This window comes from Eleutherodactylus coqui, chromosome 2, assembly GCF_035609145.1.
Source record: "Eleutherodactylus coqui strain aEleCoq1 chromosome 2, aEleCoq1.hap1, whole genome shotgun sequence".
Lineage (NCBI taxonomy): Eukaryota > Metazoa > Chordata > Amphibia > Anura > Eleutherodactylidae > Eleutherodactylus > Eleutherodactylus coqui.
Genome location: NC_089838.1, coordinates 95,146,732 through 95,168,960, shown reverse-complemented (window position 1 = coordinate 95,168,960; position 22,229 = coordinate 95,146,732). Strand labels below are relative to the sequence as shown.

At 43.3% G+C, this 22,229-nt stretch overlaps 1 protein-coding gene across 1 annotated transcript in view; it reads left to right on the top strand.

The window, feature by feature from the left end:
- NR3C1 (nuclear receptor subfamily 3 group C member 1) overlaps window positions 1-22,229 on the top strand; it is a 142,863-nt gene that overhangs the window by 71,360 nt on the left and 49,274 nt on the right. The window contains exon 3 of the mRNA XM_066591247.1: window positions 13,505-13,668. Coding sequence (XP_066447344.1) covers window positions 13,505-13,668 — 164 coding nt within the window. The remainder of the gene's footprint in view (window positions 1-13,504; window positions 13,669-22,229) is intronic.

Below are 22,229 nucleotides of genomic sequence, written 5' to 3'. Positions count from 1 at the left end.
TATTACACTCATAATACGCGGTGAATGGCGTCAATGAAAGTACATTGGTTTTCATTGTTCCACTCACATTTGCATATATTTCTTGCATATATTACGCACGGGGGAAAAAAATGCAGCACATTCTATTTTACCGTGTATAATGCGTGTACAGCCCTATTGTTTTCTATGGGTGCTTTCAGCCCTGGGCTTTAAACTGGATAGTACTTCATCTGATTAGTCTTCGGATGGCAGACGTAGACCGTTGCTCTGTCTACAATGGAGACCATTAATACTGGCATCTGACGACTGGTAGTGACACTGGCTTTTGCCTCCTCTTTCACACAGGCTGATTCGGAACCTACTCGTGGCCCAATAATTCTTAATTCGTCTTTCATGCCCTTCATTCACTTTCATTGTTCTTAGCAGCCCATCCGCTGTTTACAAAGGGTGATATGCATCCGAAAACTTTTTTTTTCTGTCTACACATTGCAATTGGCCAACAAACAAGCATTTACTACCTTGTTTACATGGGCAATGATTGGATGAATGAGCATTCTCACCAACAGTTGTTCATGATGATCAACCCATGTAAATAGGCCTCTCCCCCGGGAAGTTTGTTTTGGGAGCTTGCTGAAAAAATAGGTGTTTTCCTCTTCTTCTTTCCTTTCATTTAGTCTAATACCACACTTTGAGTCACGTTACTCTGGTAGATCTGAGACCTAAATCTGGTTGGAATAATTTATGGTTAATGACGTGGGGACCACCGAATGTTGGAATGTGTCCTATCAATTCAGATTTTTTTGTGTTTCTCTTGTCTCTATGGCTTAGTTACTGCTTTTTGTTTGTCTCGGTGAGTTGGTATCTTCTAGTGCCAATCTTTTACACAACTTTATGCTCCTACATGGCACTGATACCTCTAGCGCTTCATGTATGTTAAACAGTAGTGCAACAAAAAAAGTTTTTAGTACCATATTAGAGCAAAATGTGATTGTTCTCAGTAAGAAACCAAGTAATCTTGTAGATATGGGTACTGGTGTATCTTGATGCCACCGGAAGTTAGGGGTGTGACAGCTGTCACCAGGAGTGAACACCCCTGTCACGCCACTAGTTTTGGATTGGCTGACAAGATACTGCAGTAAGGCCAAGGCGTTGGTGGGGAGCGAGCAGGACACACTGTATGGGGAATGGGAATGGAACCGACTGGCATGTGTGAGCTCACCTGCTCCCCGGCGCCCACAAAATGAGGCATGCATGGAAGGATACCTGGCTGTTTTCCAGCCCCTCTGAGTGCCAGTGGTGGCGCTGCCGCTCCCAGCATCCCTACTGGCCTCTGCCTGTGCTGCCGAGCGCCGCACTCCCAACAAATCACAAGCTGGGGGCGTTAGTAAATTAATTGACATGTGTCTTATGTCGCCACCTTTTACTTCCGGTGGCGACATAATACACCCGCACCGTGGGTTATAGCGAGCTTTCCAACACTCATTGGGTCCTTCCTCAGGCTAGAGGAAGGCTGAGGAATGAGTAGGTTGGAAAGCTCGCTATAACCTCCTGTATTTTTGTTAGCCATTAAAAGGTATCATATCTACAAGATTACTTGGTTTCTCCTACTGAGAACTATCACATTAAAGGGGTTGTCCCGCGCCGAAACGGTTTTTTTTTTCTTTCAAACCCCCCCCCCCCCCCGTTCGGCGCGAGACAACCCCGATGCAGGGACTTAAAAAAAAAACCGCACAGCGCTTACCTGAATCCCCGCGCTCCGGTGACTTCTTACTTACCGGTTGAAGATGGCCGCCGGGATCTTCTCCCTCGGTGGACCGCAGGGCTTCTGTGCGGTCCATTGCCGATTCCAGCCTCCTGATTGGCTGGAATCGGCACGTGACGGGGCGGAGCTACACGGAGCCGGCATCCTGCACGAGCGGCCCCATTGAGAAAAGAAGAAGACCCGGACTGCGCAAGCACGGCTAATTTGGCCATTAGACGCCAAAAATTAGTCGGCTCCATGGAAACGAGGACGCCAGCAACGGAGCAGGTAAGTGAAAAACTTCTTATAACTTCTGTATGGCTCATAATTAATGCACAATGTACATTACAAAGTGCATTAATATGGCCATACAGAAGTGTATAGACCCACTTGCTACCGCGGGACAACCCCTTTAAGCAGTAGTTGCATGAACATTGTAGTGAATTAGTACCAGTATAAATCAGGCATAACTTGGAGAATAAAGGGAAAAGCTGACTGCAGGTAAAGACATGAACAAATCCGTTATGGGCCCAGGGTCTGTTTGCTGGAGCATAGACGTTACCTCCTATCTCTTGGCTCGGACAAGTTGTCTGCTGTGAACATCTGCAGCGCAGAACACACATGCCACATGTCAGCCCACGCTGGAGTCCTAGTGTTGCATCTCCTCCTGGCGATGTGGCACGCCGTGGCTGCGGTTCTTAATTGGGCATCAAAGAAGCGTGCTATCTCTAATCATACATGCGTTTGAAGGACATGAGCTATAATTGTATTAATGTCATTTTCCTCACTGCATTACACTTGCTCTGGAGCTTATTTTCTCTCCGCACATCAAAGTGCTTCGAAGTTTCCTTTTTCATTTATTTTTCTGTGCACAGCAGTGAAATGAAAGAAACTGCTGTTCCTTAGGAATGTGCTTTGTTTTTATTGCAAATGGAAAGAAATTTGTAAGATCAATAGGGTAGAAAGCACCACAAGTGCATGCTTAAAAGACTTGCTTGTTTTTTCCGCCTTGCTTGAAGCTCTGATGGCCGAGGTGGGGTTTGGCGCTTTCTGGTTTAGATTTAAAAACCATCAAAAGCGGCTCGATTCTTTCCTATATGGGTTTCTCTATATGTTTTCATTTAGAGTTGCAGATCGGAATTAAAAGGATTTCTGTTAATTCATGTTCATTGAGGTCAGCTTGTTTATGAAGTACCGGACTATTCTTTGGAAGGCTATCAAATAAGACTACATGGGATAATTGACATCAGGATTGAGAAGAGCGTGCGGTGTGAAAACACGAGTTCTGCGCGTTGGAGTTCAAGTCTCTTGGTTCCAGCTCAGTCGTTAATGTTGTAATTTATTTATTTTTCCTTGCCCAAAATACATGGGAAAATTTGACGTTAAGCGAAACTGCTCTTTAGACTGTGAAGTTATTGGAAAAAGTTGCAAAAAGGAAGTGATTAATAAAGGAGTCTGAAGTAGTTTGCACCAGTCCATCAGAGTTTTGTGTCCTTTTGTTCCTCCGGCAGACGGAGAGAATTTTTGCTTTATACTCAGTCGGTGGTTCCGTGTTTGTAGGTCAGAAAAGAGACTTAACTCGACTCCTGTGATCTCTTGAGATCCATTTGAGGAGCACTTATTAGAGAAGAAGCTCTCATTATATAAGTAAATGAAGATGTCTCCATATAGAAGGGGAATACTATAGCGGAAGCTTCTTAGACATTCTAGGTGGTCAGAAAAAAAACCAAAAACATACTTTTGCCATGCTGTGAGAACTTTGGATTTAAAGGGGTTTAAAAAAAATCACAGCGGAATATAGTATTAATGGAGACCACGAAAAAACGGGTTTTTCTGCGATTGCCAGCGGGGACTTTTTTTGTTTACCATGCAGTGTAAAACCGCTGGTATATCCCGCTCCGTTCGTGGGCAGGATGCCTACCAGTGACAAAAAGCTTGTCGAGTGCATGAATGTTTTTATGTTTGTATAAATGATTAGTCTATTGTTACAACATTTTGGAATGCTCATATGAATTGCTTAATTGATAGCCCACACATGACATTGTTAAAGGGGTTTGCCAGGGGTTTCTAAAGAAAATATTCCACGCCTAAAATTGTGAAAAGTAAAGAAAAAAGTCACTCGCTTGCGCCAGCAACTCCACGTCCAGTACTGGAGCCCCAGTGCCTGCCACTCAGAAGAAGCCGGCAGGTGTCGTCCATTGTATAGTGACCACTCAGCCAATCAGAGCGGCAAAGGAAGAATAACTGCTGAAGTCTATGATGGTGTGCAATGAACGGCACATGACTACAGACGTCGACTTGTGGGTTCGGAGTGGCGGGACACCATTAAAGCAGGGGAGTATGACTTTCACAGAATTCCATGGCCATAAAGAAAAAAAATTGAGTTCCAGAAAACCGTTTAATGTAAAACTCCCACCAAAAAGGAAATACTTTTCAGTGGTTGGTGGTTGTAGTATTTCTTTAGCTGCGCAGTTATCATGGTCACTATAAACCTTAGTTGAGGATAGTAAGAGATCTATGAAATACACGTGAAAATTGAAAAAAAAAAAAAAGTGCAATCTCCAGAACCACCTTAAGTAAAAGCTGTCCATTCTTCTTCATTCATTAAAAGATGGTGTGCGTGGCTTTGTTCCCATTCTGTAATATCATTTAATGAATGAATAATAAACTGCTTTCCAAGGAGATGCTTGCAATCGTATATCTTTTTTAATGTGGGTCTCCTTGATTAGCCAGCAGGGCTTCCTCTGCAGCGGACTGTGATCACGCGTTCAGCACAGCGACCTGTTACTCCCAGGAACAGAAGCGAACGGAAACATTTCTTTTTTTTTTTTTCTTTTGCAAACCCATTGAAAATAATGAAAAAATGGAAATGTTTCTATTATATTTTCATTTCTCTGCTTCAAAAATGGAACAGAGGAACAGACATCCATGACACTAGTGTGAGCAAGCCCTACAATACAATTGTAAATCCTCCAACACAACTTATCCATGTTTGCTGGTTTCCATGGGATTGCCTTTCCTTCATGGTGGCATAAAGTGTAGTTGATGGATTGGCGCGATAGTTACGTATTCCAAGTATGAATTCACGTTTGAGCAGAGACTTGGATTGTAGTTTCCTGGATTTCGTTTCACGTCTAATAGCATTTTTTGTTTCCCAAGCTAGTCCGAAGAATCTCCAATTTCTTCTAATGTCATAAATGATAAATATGTCTTGGCTTAAAAAGCGAACATTCCTTGCTGGATTTTGTTTGATCACTTTCTGAATTTCAGCACATCTTTCTAACGCTGTTGTACAAAACACGTGTAAAACATGATGCCAAGGGAGAAGCAACATGGGACTTGCCTACGAATAGTGGGATGTATTCTGACCAGGGACGAGCTACAAGTGGTGACCACAAGGGTCTGTCCTGGGGACTGTCCTCGTTAATATGTTCATAAGTGACATAGGGGAAGGTGTAATAGGTAAGGCCTGTCTGTTTGCCGATGACACAAAAGCGTGCAATAGGGTTGGTATTCCTGGTGGTGTCTTAAACATCGAGAAAGATTTAGCCTTATTGGATAAATGGTCAAAACAATGCAGTTCACTGTTTCCAAATGTAAAATAATATACTTGGGGTGAAGAAGCCCTCAGAGTGAGTATCAAATTAGCTGTTCTGTGTTATCCAGGACTTCAAATGAATTGGATTTAAAGGTTCTGATTTTTGATAGTCTCAAAATTAGTCCATAGTGCAGTCAAACAGCAAACAAAACAAGTAGGATGTTCGGGTGTGTAGCTAGAGGTACAACCAGTAGAAAGAGGGAGATTGTGATCCCGCTGTAAAGAGCTCTGGTGGGACCACATCTGGGATACTGAGTTCAGTTCTGGAGCCCTGACCAACAGAAAGACATTGATAAAATGTCCATAGATGGGCTACAAATCTGATGGAAGGTCTGAAGAACAAAACGGATCAGGAAAGACTTGAAGAACTTAATGTATATAGCCTGGAGGAGAAAAGGGAGAGAGGGGGGAGGGGGGGCACAATCAAAACTTTTATATATGTCACAGCTATAAATAAGGTTCAGGAAGGAAGTGTATATATTAAGAAGCTAAACTCTCGTACAAGGGGCACAATCTGAGATTAGTTGGGGGAAGATCAGAAGAACATTGGGAAATATTGGTTTACTGAGAGTAGTAAATGCTTGGGACAAACTTCCAGCAGACGTGGTTGGGAAATCAACAATAGATGACATCAAGCTGCGTGGGATGGGTATATGTCTATCCTAAGGGAAATAATAATGTAAGGGCAAACTAGATGGACTATATGGTCTTTTTCTGTCGTCAACTTTCTATGTTTCTGTGTTTATGAAGAGTGACAGTAAGCAATTCCACAGCATCTGTACGCACCTTAGTGACTCCACTAGAAATATGGAGGCCAACAAAGCTGTGATCTTCCATCTCTTCTTACAAAGTGGCTTAAATATGTCTAGTGGTGGGCAATTACACCTGACCACCTGAAGTTACAGGGCTATCATAGCATTGCAAATCAGTAGTAGGGATTTGTATACGTTGGTGTAAGGAGAGGGGCTATGAATTACTAAGCAGACGCAGCCTGCAAGACTGCCCATCGAAAGGATTACAGCTCCTTTCCATACCGTGCGCGCTGTATGAAAATGCCTATTTTTCCCTCATTCCTTCACTTTCATATGAACGTAAGGTATGATCTGCCTTGTTTACATAGGGCCTCTTTAGCTTTGGCAGTGCTTTATTTTCAATATTTTGCCCTGTGCCAGTCACTGCACTGGCTTCCCATCAAATACAGAATCTAATTCAAACTCCCTACCCTCATCCACAAAGCTCTGCATAGCACCACTCTGCCCTATATTGCATCCCTCATCTCAATCCACCACCCGCGCCCTCCACTCTGCTAATTAAATCAGGTTAAGCACCCTTTTAATTCGAATCTCTCATTCCCATCTCCAAGACTTCTCCAAAGCAGCACAGTCCTCTGGAACGCGCTACCCAAAACTATCTGGGCAATCGCTGACGCACACAACTTCAGGTATCCTCTAAAAACACACCTCTTCGGAGAGACATACCATATCTCCTAAACCAAACCCCTTTGTACTCCACCTGATAACATGCTCCCTGTCATACCGACTGCAATTCCTGCTAGCCGTAATCAACCGCCCCCTGCAGTGACACCGATTCAGCCACTATATGGTCCAACCTGACCATTGTCTGAGTATAGCATCACTCACTCTCCACCTCGCCGTACTGTCCACATCTCCAGCCCCTTTACCTCCTGTACCACCCCACTATTTGTAGTATGTAAGCTCGTTGGAGCAGGACCCTCACCCCTATTGTTTCCATCAACTGATTACTATGTAACCGTGGTCTTGTTTCTGTTTCCCCAGTCTTGTAAGTGCTGCGGAATATGTTGGAGCTTTATAAATAAAGATGAATATTATTAATATTTTGCTGACAGATTTTTTTTTTTAAGGTCAGCATAGTATGGAGACAAGTCTACTGCATAATATTAGTCTGAACGGCACCAAAAATATTGACTCTCCCTTCCTGCCCCGGCCCTCTCACCAATGAGTGGTAGGACTCTCTAGATGGCTGCCGTGTAAATCCTAACTAATGTGTTGTACTAATAAAGCATCCCTGTCGCTGTAATATGCTGATTTTAAAGAACGCCGCATATTCAAGTGATGAATCCACTTTGAAAATACTCTACCCTTACTGTTACTGTCTTTTACACAGGCAGACTTTCTGTCCAAATCTAGCACCGACCCAAAATATGGCAAATCGGTCATCATTGGCACTGCATGGGACTAACCAATCGTTAGTAGGATTGTTTGAGCTCATGTGCTTTCTTTATTGCCGGCAGCACATCCCGGATTACTTGGGGTGATGTACTGCCAACAACCAATGATTTTATGGTCGCATACAATATATGATCAAATGAGCATTCGCTTGTTTGGCAATTTGCTCAGTGAACAGTTGACACAATCGGCTTGTCAACAGAGAATGCCCGTCCCCCCGATCATTGACCCATGTAAAAGGGTCCTTACTTATACAACCAAGTGATATGACACAGCTACCAGTGATACAGTTCTGACTATGTTCTGCTAATGCTATTACCATCCCGATACCGGATTCACATCTGGGAAGCCCCATACCGGGCCCCAAGAGCCATTCGTTGGCGATCACTGGTGTAGACCCATGAATCGTGACATGTACTTAGAGTACAAAAGCCACTTTATGAAGAGAGAAATTACAGATTTTCTTTAGTGTTTTTGTTCTTTTGCATTATTTAACATATGTTCTATTCATATTTTCCGCTGGGCGGGGGCTACCAGACACTTCTTACCACATAATTAGTCATTTAATTTGCTTTGATCAGAGAACCGACCTTGTCTACACGTAAAAGCTTCTGTTGCTATACATAAGGTTTCACGCGCCTGAACATTAATGGCATTTTAGTTAATTAGAGATAAAGCAAATATAGATATACTCGTAATGGATATTAGTGCAAGTAATGGAATTGTGTTAGTGCACTGAGAAAGCCTTTAACGCTCTCAGTTCTTCGTATCAGTGCTCCCCACTAAGCCACCGAATCCCTGCTGGAGTCGGGATTGTGTACTTTGGTTGTCCATTGCAATAACTACTTGTGTTGCATTATTTTTACCCTTGGCAAGCTGTCCACAGACAGTATTGAATCTGGCAACTTCCCACATGGCCCAGTAAATATTGTCATTTATCTGATGTCGGCTAGATGGATTGCCTGCTGAACATGCCAAAACCCAAATTAGATTCGGCTCCCTGGGATACTGTGGTATTTAATATATTATTTTTAGCTGTGTGTGTTTGTGTGTATGTATAACTTAGGCGTATGTGTGTATGTGTATATAATATGATATGTATAGATTTTTTAAAAACTCACAACATATACATTCATTGTTAAAGAAAAAAAATGTCTCCCCTAGCAGGAGTTGTCGGGATGGAATGAAACTTTCTATGTGTGATTGTAATGTTGATATAAGTGATTACAATATTATATTGTGGACAACTGAACCCTTGAAGGGAGGCTCTAGTACCCTGTTGTACCGCCCTTTGGTTGAATACAAGATGTGATACGGTAGGGGATTGGAGGCTCTAGTACCCTGTTGTACCACCTCTAGCTTTGATACAAGATGTGATACAGGCGGACATGGAGGCGCTAGTACCCTGTTGTACCCCCTCTAGCTCTGATACAAGATGTGATATTGGGGGCATGAAGGCTCTAGTACCCTGCTGGACCACCTCTAGCTTGGATGCAAGATGTGATACGGGCAGGCATGGAGGTTCTAGTACCGCCTCTAGCTTGGATACAAGATGTGATATGGGTGGGAATGGAGGCTCTTGTATCCTGCTGTACCACTTAATCTTGAATACAAGATGTGATACAGGTGGGGGGGCATGGAAGCTCTAGTACCCTAGTGGCCTCCTCTAGCTTGGATACAAGATGTGATACAGGCAGGCATAGAGGCTCTAGTACCCTGTTATACCACCTCTGGGGTATATTGGTCCACATTTCCTGAGCGTCTACATTGTGCAAAGTCGTAGGCTGTCAAAGTTGGCATCCTATATGATCAATTCTATGTTCTATTGCTGATAAATCTGACAACCGGGCCGGCAATGGAAGTGTGCTAATGTTGTAGAGACATTCCTGTGATATCCTTGTGTGTTTGTGACCGAGTATTATCCTGTTGGAAAATGCCTCTTGGAAGCCTCCATGAGAGGAACACATGTGGCTGCAGGATGTCCTGAACATATTGCTAACCCTAGGAGTTGTATGAGGGACAGACTGTCATATGTGACAGCTCCCCAGATCACCACACCAGCCGTGTGCGGCTCCACAGTAAAGGCAGGATTTAGGTGCTCACCCCTAGGTCTTCAGTGCCCAAATAAACCTGGATTCGTCACTAAAGAAAACTGGGTTCCACTCAGTAGCAGAACAGTTTTGGCATTCACGACACCACTGCAAACGGAAGCAATGGTGGGTGGTCAAAGACCGTAAACGTAATGGGCGCCGTGAGACCAAATGTCCTTCACCTAAGTGCTTGGAAATGGTTCCAACAGACACAGGGGCCTGTAACGATGGTGCCACCTGTCTCTAAATGGCTGTCAACAAAACAGTTGGAGCTGCTTGTGGTTGTCAGACGCTCCTCTCTACTGGTGGTCTATTAAGGGCGTCCTGAGTCCGGTCACCTTGTGTGTGCCCTCACGCATCCCCTGGTCCCAGCGCCTCCTAACCGTTTGGTCAGAAAGGTCCCGGTGGCGGCAATTCATTAGGAATGCACATTTCTTGCAGATTGCACCCTTTGCTGTGTAAAGATTGATGCCCATAGTGAAAATCCATAGCATCAGCTGACATGATATGGTTTTAAATCTGTACCACGTGTCAATTTCCACATGGATTTTTGCAGATTTTTTTTCCCATAGCGTGCAGGCATTTTACGTTAATTTCATCCACTTCAACGGTGCTGTAAATGCTGTCGATTTTCCTTACCAAATTGCAACTTCTCTGGGTGGAACTTTGTTCACATGACTACTGAAGTCCGTGTAGGGAAAGAGGGGGAGCCTGACAGTCACTTGCTAACATAGAAGAATATTTGTTGTGGAGATAACAGCCCAGAGCCGCTATAGCGTAGACACGAGACTGTAACGCTCAATACAGGAAGAAGACAGCTATTATGTGCTAGTACAGAAGGCCTATAAATACAGCAATTGTTGTGCTCAAGCCGCATCCAGGATACAGTAAGAATGAAGACATTTCAGTTCCTCTCCGACTCCCAACAATATGCTAAGTTTTTAGTTTATTACTCAGAATGGCCCTGCATTACCAAGGTCGTACAAGGTCGTATTACCAATGTCTCCAATGTTCATAGCAAGACAATAAAAGAGACATAGCGCAAAAAAGCTGAAAACAAAGAGTGCAATAAAGGTGCCTGTACACTCTACGGATTTTCCGTGCAAACCAATGCAGATCTCCATTGTTGGCCAGGCAAGACCTGGACTCCTCATTGTTTCAGTTGACAAGTAGAGTTTCCACCCAGCAGTTGACGGAGATCCACATGCACTTAGGCAGGCATCGCACAACCGGATTCATATTGTGGAATCCGCAGAAAATTGCACACATTGAAAGTCTCGTATTTTCGTTTTTCCGCTTACACTTGCAGATGGGAGTTACATATTCCACAAGCAAAGCAAAAATCGCAGCATACTCCATATTGCTCCAGCCTCCACGCGGATAGCTTCCATTGAAGTCAATGGAGGCTGTCTGACCTGCAGCCCATACGCGATTAACATTGCATGGGCCGCGGGTACCCAAATACAGGCCCGCAGGAAATACAAACATTGAAAAAAAATCTGGAAGAACATTCAGAGGAATGGCTGTCGGCTGACAGCATGGCATAAGTGCGCGACATAAGAACCTCAGTATGGTCATAGACCTGAAAAAAGTATTTTCAAGTAAAGACACATGTTCAAATGACAAGCTTTCATGTTTGTCTCTGAAGTCAGCAATACAGACAGCCATAGCAGGCTCATTTCACAAAAATAGATAGCGATTGGCCAAAACATCCAGCTCAGCTTTTCAGATGACTTTTCGGAAGAAGCCATTTCTGGCCATTATGAACCGTATTTTCCCCATTTTCCTCCTCTGCAGGGTGCAGATCTGATTCTCAGACCTCTCAGGACTGGTGGGAGGAGTTGCTGTTATGTTGTACATGTTATGCTTTATAGACTGTACACAAAGAATTGCAGATTCTGCTGTCTAAATATTTGTAGCATGAACACAGATATAAGTTAATGTTGTAGATCAATGTGCAGCAAGAGTGAGCAGTGGAGATGTGATTTCTGTGGCTAGAACGCAGTAAAAAGTGACTATTAGCTTGCAAAGCTCTGCTCTTTTCTCTAAACAACAAAGTGAGCACAATGACTTATTCCTCTCCCTCACATCTATTTTAACATCTCCTGCCAATCAGTTGAGAGCAGGTAGTGGATAGCAATCTAGGTGGAAGGGAGACTCCTAGTGGCCAGAACTTTAGAAGGTTTTTTCAGCACAAAAATATTTTAGGTAAAGTAAATAGCAGTTTTGTTAGTTATCACGTTAGCTCTCATATAAGCACAGTTGTTTGAAAACATAATGTCCATTTCAATGGTCACTACCTTCCAGCTAGCTACTTAGTTGCTGTGGTCAGCATTGACTGCGGCATGCAAGTAGTTAAATTGCTGTAATAGGAGCTAGCTGCGACCACGGCATGTCGGCTGTTTCAAACAGCCTGTACTGACCAGATTTGGAGCGGGCTCCACTCCCGAGCCCCCCACTATACACCACCCGTGATCGACTGCCATACCTTTATGGTGGGTGATTGTTAACGGGTTAAGGAGGCTTTATACAGTTGTCATGTATCTCAAGGGCCTTGCTTATGAATTATGTATTAGATGTGAAGGGAGGGATTTATTGAAGTGTAGTTCTCTTCTATTGGCTAACAAAGCATAGGTTTATATATGATGCACTCGTAAAATAATTTGTACTTCTGTATTGGAAGGAAAGTTCAAACCTACAAAGCATGCCCACTACTGATTGGATAATGGAGTAAAAATAAGTTTCTTGGAACACTGTAGGCTAGTGATCTCCAAACTGTAGCCTGCAGTCACTAGGGCATGCTGGGAGTTTTAGTTTTGTAAGAGTATTATTACACGAACCATAGGTTGGACACGACCAATAGATCTCTGGTGATTTTTGCTTTAATAGTGTCAGTCATTGGTTTTTAATTATATCTTTGTCATAGACAGAAGTCAACTTGGTTATTTGGTTTAGTAGAAACTAACGAAATTGAACTATTGAGAATTGCAGGATATGGACATTAAATAACAAGCGGGGTTGTTGATCCGGGTCTTGGAGTCGGGTAGGAACCTTCAAAAGTTAATCCAGAGATTATTCTGACTGCCATTATGGAGTTGGGAAGCAATTTTTTTTCCACTAAAATGGGGTAAATTGGCGTCTGCCTCATTGTTTAGTTTTTTGGGTTTTTTTTACCTTCCTCTGGATCAACAAGGGGGGTGAGGGGGAAGGGATGAACATTTGTCTTTTTTCAACCTAGCATACCATGTTACTAAACGCAGCAGCTAAAGCCTGTACTGCCAAATGACTATAGCAAAAAAAGACTCCATTACTTGTGAATAGAGGTTTCTTGCTTTTACTTGCTCTTCTGCGTATACTACACTAACAACCGTTTGACCAAATCAAGCTTCATTATGTGTATTGTCCAAGTGTACATCTCATTTTTATTCTGGCTGTCCGAAAATTATTAGAGGGAACCTGTCACCACCTATGAGCACCATAAACTAAGCTACAGTGCTCACAAACCAGGTTCTGAGGAGTCCAGGGATGTGATTTCTATTACCACCTGGCTCCCCATTCCTGAACCATCATGCATGGAAGTCAACCCAACTGGACTCCTTTCTGCAGGCTGCGCACACACTGCTCTCCATGGGAGTTCCCATGCACAGCCGCAGAGATAAGTCCGCTTGCACTGACATTCATGGGTGAAAGCACGGGGAACAGACTCCTTGGAACCTGTCCTGTGAGCACCATAACTCACTGTGCTCATTGGTGGTGACCGGTTTCCTCTAACCAGTTTTATATAGCATTACAGCTTTTGTATTGATTTAGCCCATTTTAATGACCCATCTCCTCTTGCCCCTGCACTACTGATGGACTTTATTATAATGCTGGTCTTTTTTCTCCCCAGCCCTGGAATGAGATCTGATGTGAGCCCTTCTCCGTCCAGTTCATCTACAAGCACTGGGCCGCCTCCAAAACTATGTTTGGTATGTTCTGATGAAGCGTCTGGGTGTCATTACGGAGTACTGACCTGTGGCAGCTGCAAAGTATTCTTCAAGAGAGCAGTGGAAGGTACATGTTTCTTTCTTTCTTTTTTTTTCTTTTAATCGATTCTAAGCAATTTCGCTTACATCTTTGCACCAGAAAAGTTTAAAAAATCATCTGGTCGGTAAGGAGGTAAGATCTGTACTTGCTGTTTTTGAATATAAAATGTTTTTGCTTACTTCTTAAAATCTGTTGTTCTCATGTGACGGACTGACTATGGCTTTAGGTATCCTAGCCGTGTCTTGTATCCACACATGCATTGTATCCATTGCATGACAACAGCAAATTTGTATCCTGTAGAAGATAAAGGCTTCTAAACCTGCATAGATCCTGAAGACCGTGGAATTGGTGGAGAGGGCATATTGGAAATTTTAGATTACTTCTCACTACACAATGATATCCTCCATTAGCAGGAACAATAATTCTCCCTTCATATACTCCAACCTGGTTTTGCAGTAAGACACACCTGGCCGTATACATATAATAGAAAGCTATTCCTTCGCTGCTCGTTCTCCCCAAGGGCTGCCACATTACTTATTTTAATAAACCTGAGACTCCCTTTAGGTGAGAGGTCTGTGGGTAGGCTTCAAGGATCCCTAAAGTTACATTAATTGCTTCTTTATTTTTAGCAACCTCTAACTGAAATGTGACATTTCCTTCAGCCATGTAAGTCCGTTGTATTAGCAGACCAGGTTACCAATGGAAATCACGCAGAATTAGCTGCAGTTCTTGCAAAGTTCTCCAAACGGAATCTGTGCTTGGCACTTTTTTAAAATTGAAAGCATTGGCCCCGCACTTCCCCATAAGCTCCTCTTGCCCTTGCACCCGATTGTGCATGTATGAAGAATTCTTCTTTGTGTCTCAGAATATATCAGCCCCCCTTACTACACTTCTGGCCGGGGCGGAAGCGTAATACGTTGCAGGGGTCATGCAGTATTTTACCACTGTTGAGCTGGTATATTGCCGCGTGTTGTACCTGGCGCACGCTGTTATGTTCAGTACACCTGTTTTTTTTTCTTTGTTTACATTGGCATGTGTACATGCCGCCCAGACTCAATGTAATCACCTATGGGCACGCATATGTACGTGTCTCTAGAGAACTATGTGCTCTATTGCGGGTATATACACAGTAAAATTGAACATGCTGAGTTCTTTTTTTAAGCTTGCGTATTACGCAATTCCAACACGCTAATGTGAGTGGAACTCTGTAAGGCAATGTAATTGATTGCCTGCGAGTTACCGCGTATCACACAGACGTATAGCGCATAATACGGCGTAATCATACGCCCGTGTGAGCTCGGCCTTTGACTGTAAGACAACATGCTCAGGAGCTTCCCCCTCTGCTCTGCCGGCAGTAGGACACAAAAATTAAGTCCCACCCCTTTGACTAAGCCCTGTACCTCTGTAATTTAGCAGTTGTAATCGAAGAGATGAATAGAAAATGAATTTTTGGGTTCTTTACAGGATTTTTCAAATATTGTTTGATATAGTAGGACCAAATAGAAAAACCTGCATTGTAGGGAATAGTGGTGGTTGGTTAATATCCTGTTTTACATTCTTTACTTTTCTAGGTTTAGTGCTCCTTTAAGATGCGCATACACATTAGAAAAAGGTCAGCCGAACTGAGCAATATCTACTGAATCGGCCGACCATCTAATGTGAATGTGGCTGACAATTTTATATAAGGTGTATGGTCACTTTTAATCTGCACTCAGAGTGTTAAGGCAGCAGAAATGCAGTCCTAAGCAAGTTCAATCCCCGTGTGGTTCAGGTAGCCCGCTCAAGGTTGGGTCACTGAATGAGAGTGAATTCTGCACTGGGCTGGGGGTTGGACCCGATGACCCTGGAGGTCCCTTCCAACTCTACCATTCTATGATTCTATGATTGAGTCAGCCTTGCATCCTTGCACCAGGGGACTTTACCTACCTATTTACAGAAGTTTAGTAAATTGTGGTGGCCATTCGGAATATTTCTCATGTGCCATCTTTTAACAATTCAGAAGAAGCTAGTCATACTCTACTGTCTCTGTGCCTAAGTAAAGTATACCCTTTAGTTTCCGATCACACGAACCCCTTAAACTCCGACAGTCAATTATGACCGTGAAATCTAAGTAGATTGGAGCCTCCTCATTCAACCCATCTCCCCTGCGTGTAATTTTGGGGAGCTGCTGGACGCGATGGCTGACAGGAACTTAATAATGATCTCTAGGTTTGCCATGTACAGAGGGTTCAATCCCCGCATAGTTCAGGTAGCCGACTCAAAATTGACTCTGCCTTCCATGCTTCTGAGGTCGGTAGCTTGGTGTTGGTGGTGATAAATAAATTACCTGAAAGCGCTGCGTAATAAGTTGGCGCTATACAATTAACAAGATTGATTTATTATAGTCATAGTTGTGATCATATGGGTCAGAGCTAAACATCATCCAGCATTATAAAAAAAAATACCCCAAAATACTGAGCTTTTAATAAACGGACTTCTGGCAGAGCCTAAAGCTGAGGTCACCTGGAATTAATAAAATCCGCAAGATGCCAAATTCTGTTTTAAGTTGACCTCTTAAATCGGTTTTACCAAAATATAAAGTTATCCCCGATCCACAGGACAGGGGATACTTTTATGATCGGTAGGGGTCCCACTGATCCCGAAAACAAAGTTCCCAATGGTCCCGCATGAATGAAGTGGTGGTCGCACATTTGTGCTACTGCTCCATTCACTTCAAGGACAGTGCTGGAGCTTGCTGAAAGCTTGTACTCGGCAATTACTCGGAGAGTCATTGAAATGAATGGACTGCCGATTCATTCATATGGGGACTGTCGGGATCAGTAGGGGGTCTCTGCAGTTAGACCACCCCCCACTGATTATGTCTCCTGGATAGGAGATAACGTCTATATTTTGGTACAATCCCTTTTTAAGAGTTTTTTTTGCACACTCTGGCTTACAATAGTACTATTTGTTCTCTGAAGAACTGTACACCAAGGAGTGAAAATGTCTTGCAAAGTTGTTTTTATGCAGATTTGCTGTATATCTGGAGTGCAGCTTTGACCGCACCGTTTATTTTAGCTTGAAAGAATTGCCATGCAAGCTAATAGGCTTGAAAGGAACATGGTGAAAATATCATAGAAATCCTTTTAAAACTGTATACAAAGTAGTGATTTTGTAAGATTTACTTGAAGAGAAAGTGTGACGGATTATAATGGATATTTGGGCAGAGGAAGGTCAAGGTTATTTTTGTTTTTTTTATAACTAGGTTATAACACACTGAAGAAGTGTGGACCGAATGTCCTCTACAAGTTCCACAGTACCCAATCCGTGCTTGTGGGAGCCATGCACGTTTGCTATATCAATTGCAGTCTAAGAGACATAGATATGAAGTTCTACGAGAAAACCTAAAACTAGGACACTGTTAAATTGTAAAGCAAAGCCTCCAAATATTACTTTCTAGCACTTATGGGATTCATTAACCACCATCTGTCATGGTAACACAGTAATGCACTTGTTGATTGTTGATTGTCCCCCAAATTCCTGGTTAGGGCACTTCTAGAAAGCATGCTAAATATTGAAATGAAATGGCTTTTAATACTCATTGAGTGAGAGTGGCCACTTGGCAGCATCCACGACACCATTGCTACTAAAGTTGTGGCACATCCTTTACTTACCTGTAGAGATGAGCGAGCATACTCGTCCGAGCTTGATGCTCGTTCGAGTATTAGGGTGCCCGAGATGCTCGTTACTCGAGACGAGCACCACGCGGTACTCGTCTCGATTAAACGAGCACTGACCATTGAATTCAATGGAGCCGGCAATACAGCCCGCTCCATTGAAAGCAATGGGCTGCCGGCGATCGTGTGATGAATTGTCGGGAAGGGCTTAAATATATAAGCCCTTCCCTGCAATTCATCCAGAAATGTGTAAAAATAAAATATATATATATACTCACCTTGTCCCGGGAGACGGAGTTCAGCGCAGCCGGCCTGCAGTGGGTGTGAAGGGGGTGTGAGTCAGACATGCCCCTGATTGGCTCAGCGCTGAGCCAATCAGAGGCAGATCTCACTCACACCCATTCATGAATGGGTGAGTGAGTGTTGCCTCTGATTGGCTCAGCGCAGCTCTCAGCTGAATGACAGCAGTTCAGCACCACAGTGCAGGGGACAGCAGGAGAAGACGCGGCTGTGCCCCGGCAGCTGAAGGGAGGTGAGTATCTATTTTTTTTGTTTTTTAAATCACTTTTAATTCATTTCCAGGGAATGGCTTATATGTAAAGCCCTTCCCTGAAAAAGAATTCAGGTGTGCCAGCGGACCATTGTCTTCAATGGAGTCGCCGGCAGCAGCATCGGCTCCATTGAAAAGAATGCCTGCATTTTTATTCTTTTTTACACTAAAATCTTTCTTTTTCAGGTAAGGGCTTATATTTTTAAGCCCTTCCCGAAAATTCATCCCGTGCTCGCCGGCAGCCCATTGCTTTCAATGGAGCCGGCTGTATTGCCGGCTCCATTGAATTCAATGGGCTAACATCGTTCTTCTCTGCCACAGCTGTTACAGCTGTGGCAGAGGAGAACGATCGTTATGCTGACAGTGGGGGGGGGGGGCTCACTCTTGCCACTATTGTGGCTTAATAGTGAGACCTCGGAGCCCGAAATGCAGCCCTGCATGTTGCTCCTCGCCTGCCCTATCCATTTCTGTGTTTTTTACATGACTTTGGTGATTTGCTAAGATTTTCACAAATGAAAACCTTAGCGGAGCACCAGTCATATACAAAAATGCTCGAGTCGCCCATTGACTTCAATGGGGTTCGTTACTCGAAACGAACTCTCGAGCATCACTGAAAGTTCGACTCGAGTAACGAGCACCCGAGCATTTTGGTGCTCGCTCATCTCTACTTACCTGCCATGCCTTGGAGTAACCGTCAGGGGGATGTTCAGAGAGCCGCCCCGCTCATACAATAGTATTTGCTGGCTTGTTCGTCGTCATGACCGATTCCCTTTAATTTTAATGGAGAGGTGATTGCATATACATTCCCCCGAGTCATTACAGCAGACCGCCATGTATGGTGCAGTCAGTGCTCAGCAGTTGATGCAGCAATGTTGTAATTTCTAACTCTGCCCCTTTTATCCTGTCCTAAATATACAAGGTGTCATTATCATACATTGTATCACTTTGTAAAATAAAGTCCCTGATAAGGCCTGAGTCTGAGAACATGACGGAACGCTGGGGGAAAGGGATTACCTTGATGCTTCAGGACTTGGGGTGTATTTACACTTCAGTTAGGACTGACACTTATAATTCTGTCTCTCTGTTCCTTTTATGAAGCAGAGAAACGGAATTAAAACGGAAATGAATATTTCCGTTTTTTATCCCCATTCGTTTCAATTGGTTTAAAAAAAAAACCTTTCTGTTTGCTTCCGTTCCTTTCCATTTTTTGAACTGAAGAAATAGTGCAGCTCGCAGTGCTATCTGTTCAGCTAAAAGAACGGAAACCAATAGAACAGAAGTAAACCGTAAAGTACAAGTGTCCATTTTTTTTTTTTTTTTATTTAATCAATTTTTTTAAATAAATTGTAAAAAAAAATAAGAACATTCATTTCTGTTTTAATTCCGTTTCTCTGCTCTGAAAACGGAATGGAGAGATGGAATTTAATGGACAGCCCTGAATGAAGTATGAATGCACCCTTGTAAGATAAAAGTGCCAAAGGTGGAAACTAAAACATTGCTGCATGTGTTAATTATTAGGCTACTTTCACATTGTACATGTACTTCCAGTGCTAGTTCTGTCTTGGGTTTCTGTCTTGTTTGCAGAAAACTACATAGGGGTGGAAAACTGGACAGAGGTTTAACCGCTTAAGGATCAGGGTATTTCTGTCCATATACTTTTTAGGGATTTTACCCATGTGGTGATTTTATGGCCCTATTTTTTTTTTAAACTTTCACACTTATCCACTGTAACTTGGGCATCCATAGTAGTCACTGGCATAGCTGGTCTGGGTCTGCTAAGACCCTGCAGCTCTGCCGTGGTAGGGGACACCTGACGACACTTCTGGTTTCTCTCTTCACTATATAGCACTCATTGAGAGCTATGTAGCCTGCAAGAGAGATGGCAGAAGCTGTTAAAAACTGCTTCTGCCTTCTCCTCCGGGTCCTCAACCATGATTAACAGCCAAGGACCCGACCTGCTACACTGCAGTAGCTTTTAATCCCAGTCCGGATTAAAGCCCAGGACCAAGCGCCGTATATATTGCTTAGTCCTTTTCGCGTTAATATGTGAGATGGAGATCTTTTTGGTCTCCATTTTGCATGATTTCTGTCCCTGTCAGTTTTTTTGGCTGGATAGAAAAGTGACATCCTATGGTTTCTTGCAGGTATCTGACCCTATGTAATTTTCTGCATCAAAAAACGGAGACCTGAGCTGGGACGTGCTATAATAATGATAATAATAATCTTTATTTGTATAGCGCCAACTTATTCCGCAGCGCTTTAGAAGTAAAAGCACAATATGAAAGTAGCCTTACCTGACCTATGCTGAGAGGTTAGGCGAAGCCATTATCAAATAATGCTGGGCCACAAATGAGAAAGCTACCTGGCTTTCCTGGGCCCAGTAATTAATTGAGCCTGCTTCATCAGCAACAGTGTTGGCTGTAACACACATTGACTCTGCAACGGCTGGATCAGAGATAATTTTGATCTACTTCATGTGAGGGTTTTGACAGAGGGACTGTCACAGCCATCGCCCCTCCCATTCCCAAAACGCAAACATGAGATTCTAATTGGTTGTCATGACAGCTGAGGGCCTAATGAAGGCCCCTAGGTCTGCCCTCTTTGTTCCAAAATATTTTTTAAATACTCACAAGCACCAATTTTCTCATGTCAAGAAATGCTTCATTGTGAAAAACAAAAGTTACACTTAATTGAGATCGATGTGTCGGTAATAACTTGTACTAGAAAATTACCGCTTTATTTATCCTACATGGTTAATGCTATAAAGGACATATCAGAGCTTGAGCGGGTACAAAGGCGGGTAACTAAAGTAATAAATGGAATAGGTGGGCTACAATACCCAGAGAGGATATCAAAATTGGGGCTATTTAGTTTAGAAAAAAGATGGCTGGGGGGCGATGTAATAATTGTATAAATATATCAGGGGGCAATACAGAGATCTCTCCGATCATGTATTTATACCCAGGACTGTGACTGTACATCTAGAGGAAAGAAGGTTTCTACACCAAAATAGAAGGGGGTTCTTTACTGTAAGAGCAGTAAGACTATGGAACGCCCTGCCTGAGAATGTGATGATGGCGAACTCACTAAAAAAAAGTTTAAGAGGGGCCTGGATGTTTTTCTTGAGTGATACAATATTATATGTTATCAATAATAACTTCAGAAGGGGTTGAGGATCCAGGGATTATTCTAATTTCCAGATTATAGTCAGGAAGATTTTTTTTTTCCCTTTTTAGGCCGAATGTAGACAGCCAGGTCTGATTCCGAATGTGAGATCCTCGCAGCGGGATGCGACCCTGTGCCCCTGCAGTAACACCCGGCTTACCAGCTAGCGCACACCTCATGTGCACAGTGCAGAGCCGGCGCGTCAGCAATGACACGGCTGTGTAAGCCTGCGCGAGGCTCGCACTGAAATAGGACATGCTGCGATTTTTCACCCAGCTAGCGGAATATCGCAGTTGATTTCCACTTGTGAGCATGGAAATGCCTTTTTTCATGCATTTACTATGGGCTGTATTTGCTGTGGGTTCTAGAGCTCCAGATCCCACAGCACAAGCACAATTACTGTTTTTTTTGTCAATATACGTACATAAAAACTACAACTTGTCTTTAAAAAAGGAAGCGCTCACACAGCTGCACTGAGACAAAAGTTATAGGTCTCATAATTTGGTGACGCAAAAACTATTTTTTATTAAGGTTCTTGGGTGAAAATATAAAGAAAAAAATAAAATATATATATATATAGATATATAGATATTGATATAAATGCACTGCCGCACAGAATAAAGGTAGCACATAGAGATGAGCGAGCATACTCACTAAGGCAAACTACTTGAGCGAGTAGTGCCTTATGTGAGTACCTGCCTGCTCGTCTCCAAAGATTTGGGTGCCGGCGGGGGGCGGCAGGGGAGAGCGGGGAGGAACGGAGGGGAGATTTCTCTCTCTCTCACTCTTCCCCCCGCTACCCCCTGCTCACTCCTGCAACTCAGCGCTCACCCACGCCGGCAGCTGAATCTTTAGGGACGAGCAGGCAGGTACTCGAATAAGGCACTACTCGCTCGAGTAGCTTGCCTTAGCGAGTATGCTCGCTCATCTCTAGTAGTGCACTTATGCCACACAGTGAACAGCAAGAAATGTCATTTATAAGAAAAAAATCAATGGCGTATTTGCTTTTTTTTTGTTCAACCAACCCACCACACATCACCAACCTCAGTGCCACCGCCTGAACCCTCTTGTATATTGGTGGCAGTGTGGTTCCCATATGACCTGCTCTCTGTATAGATGGTTTTTCTACACAATCTGCCCTGAGATATATTTGAACCAGAATTGGGGTGACCCCTTGTGTGATATGTGGCTGCATGGTGTAGGCAGGTGTCCTGGGG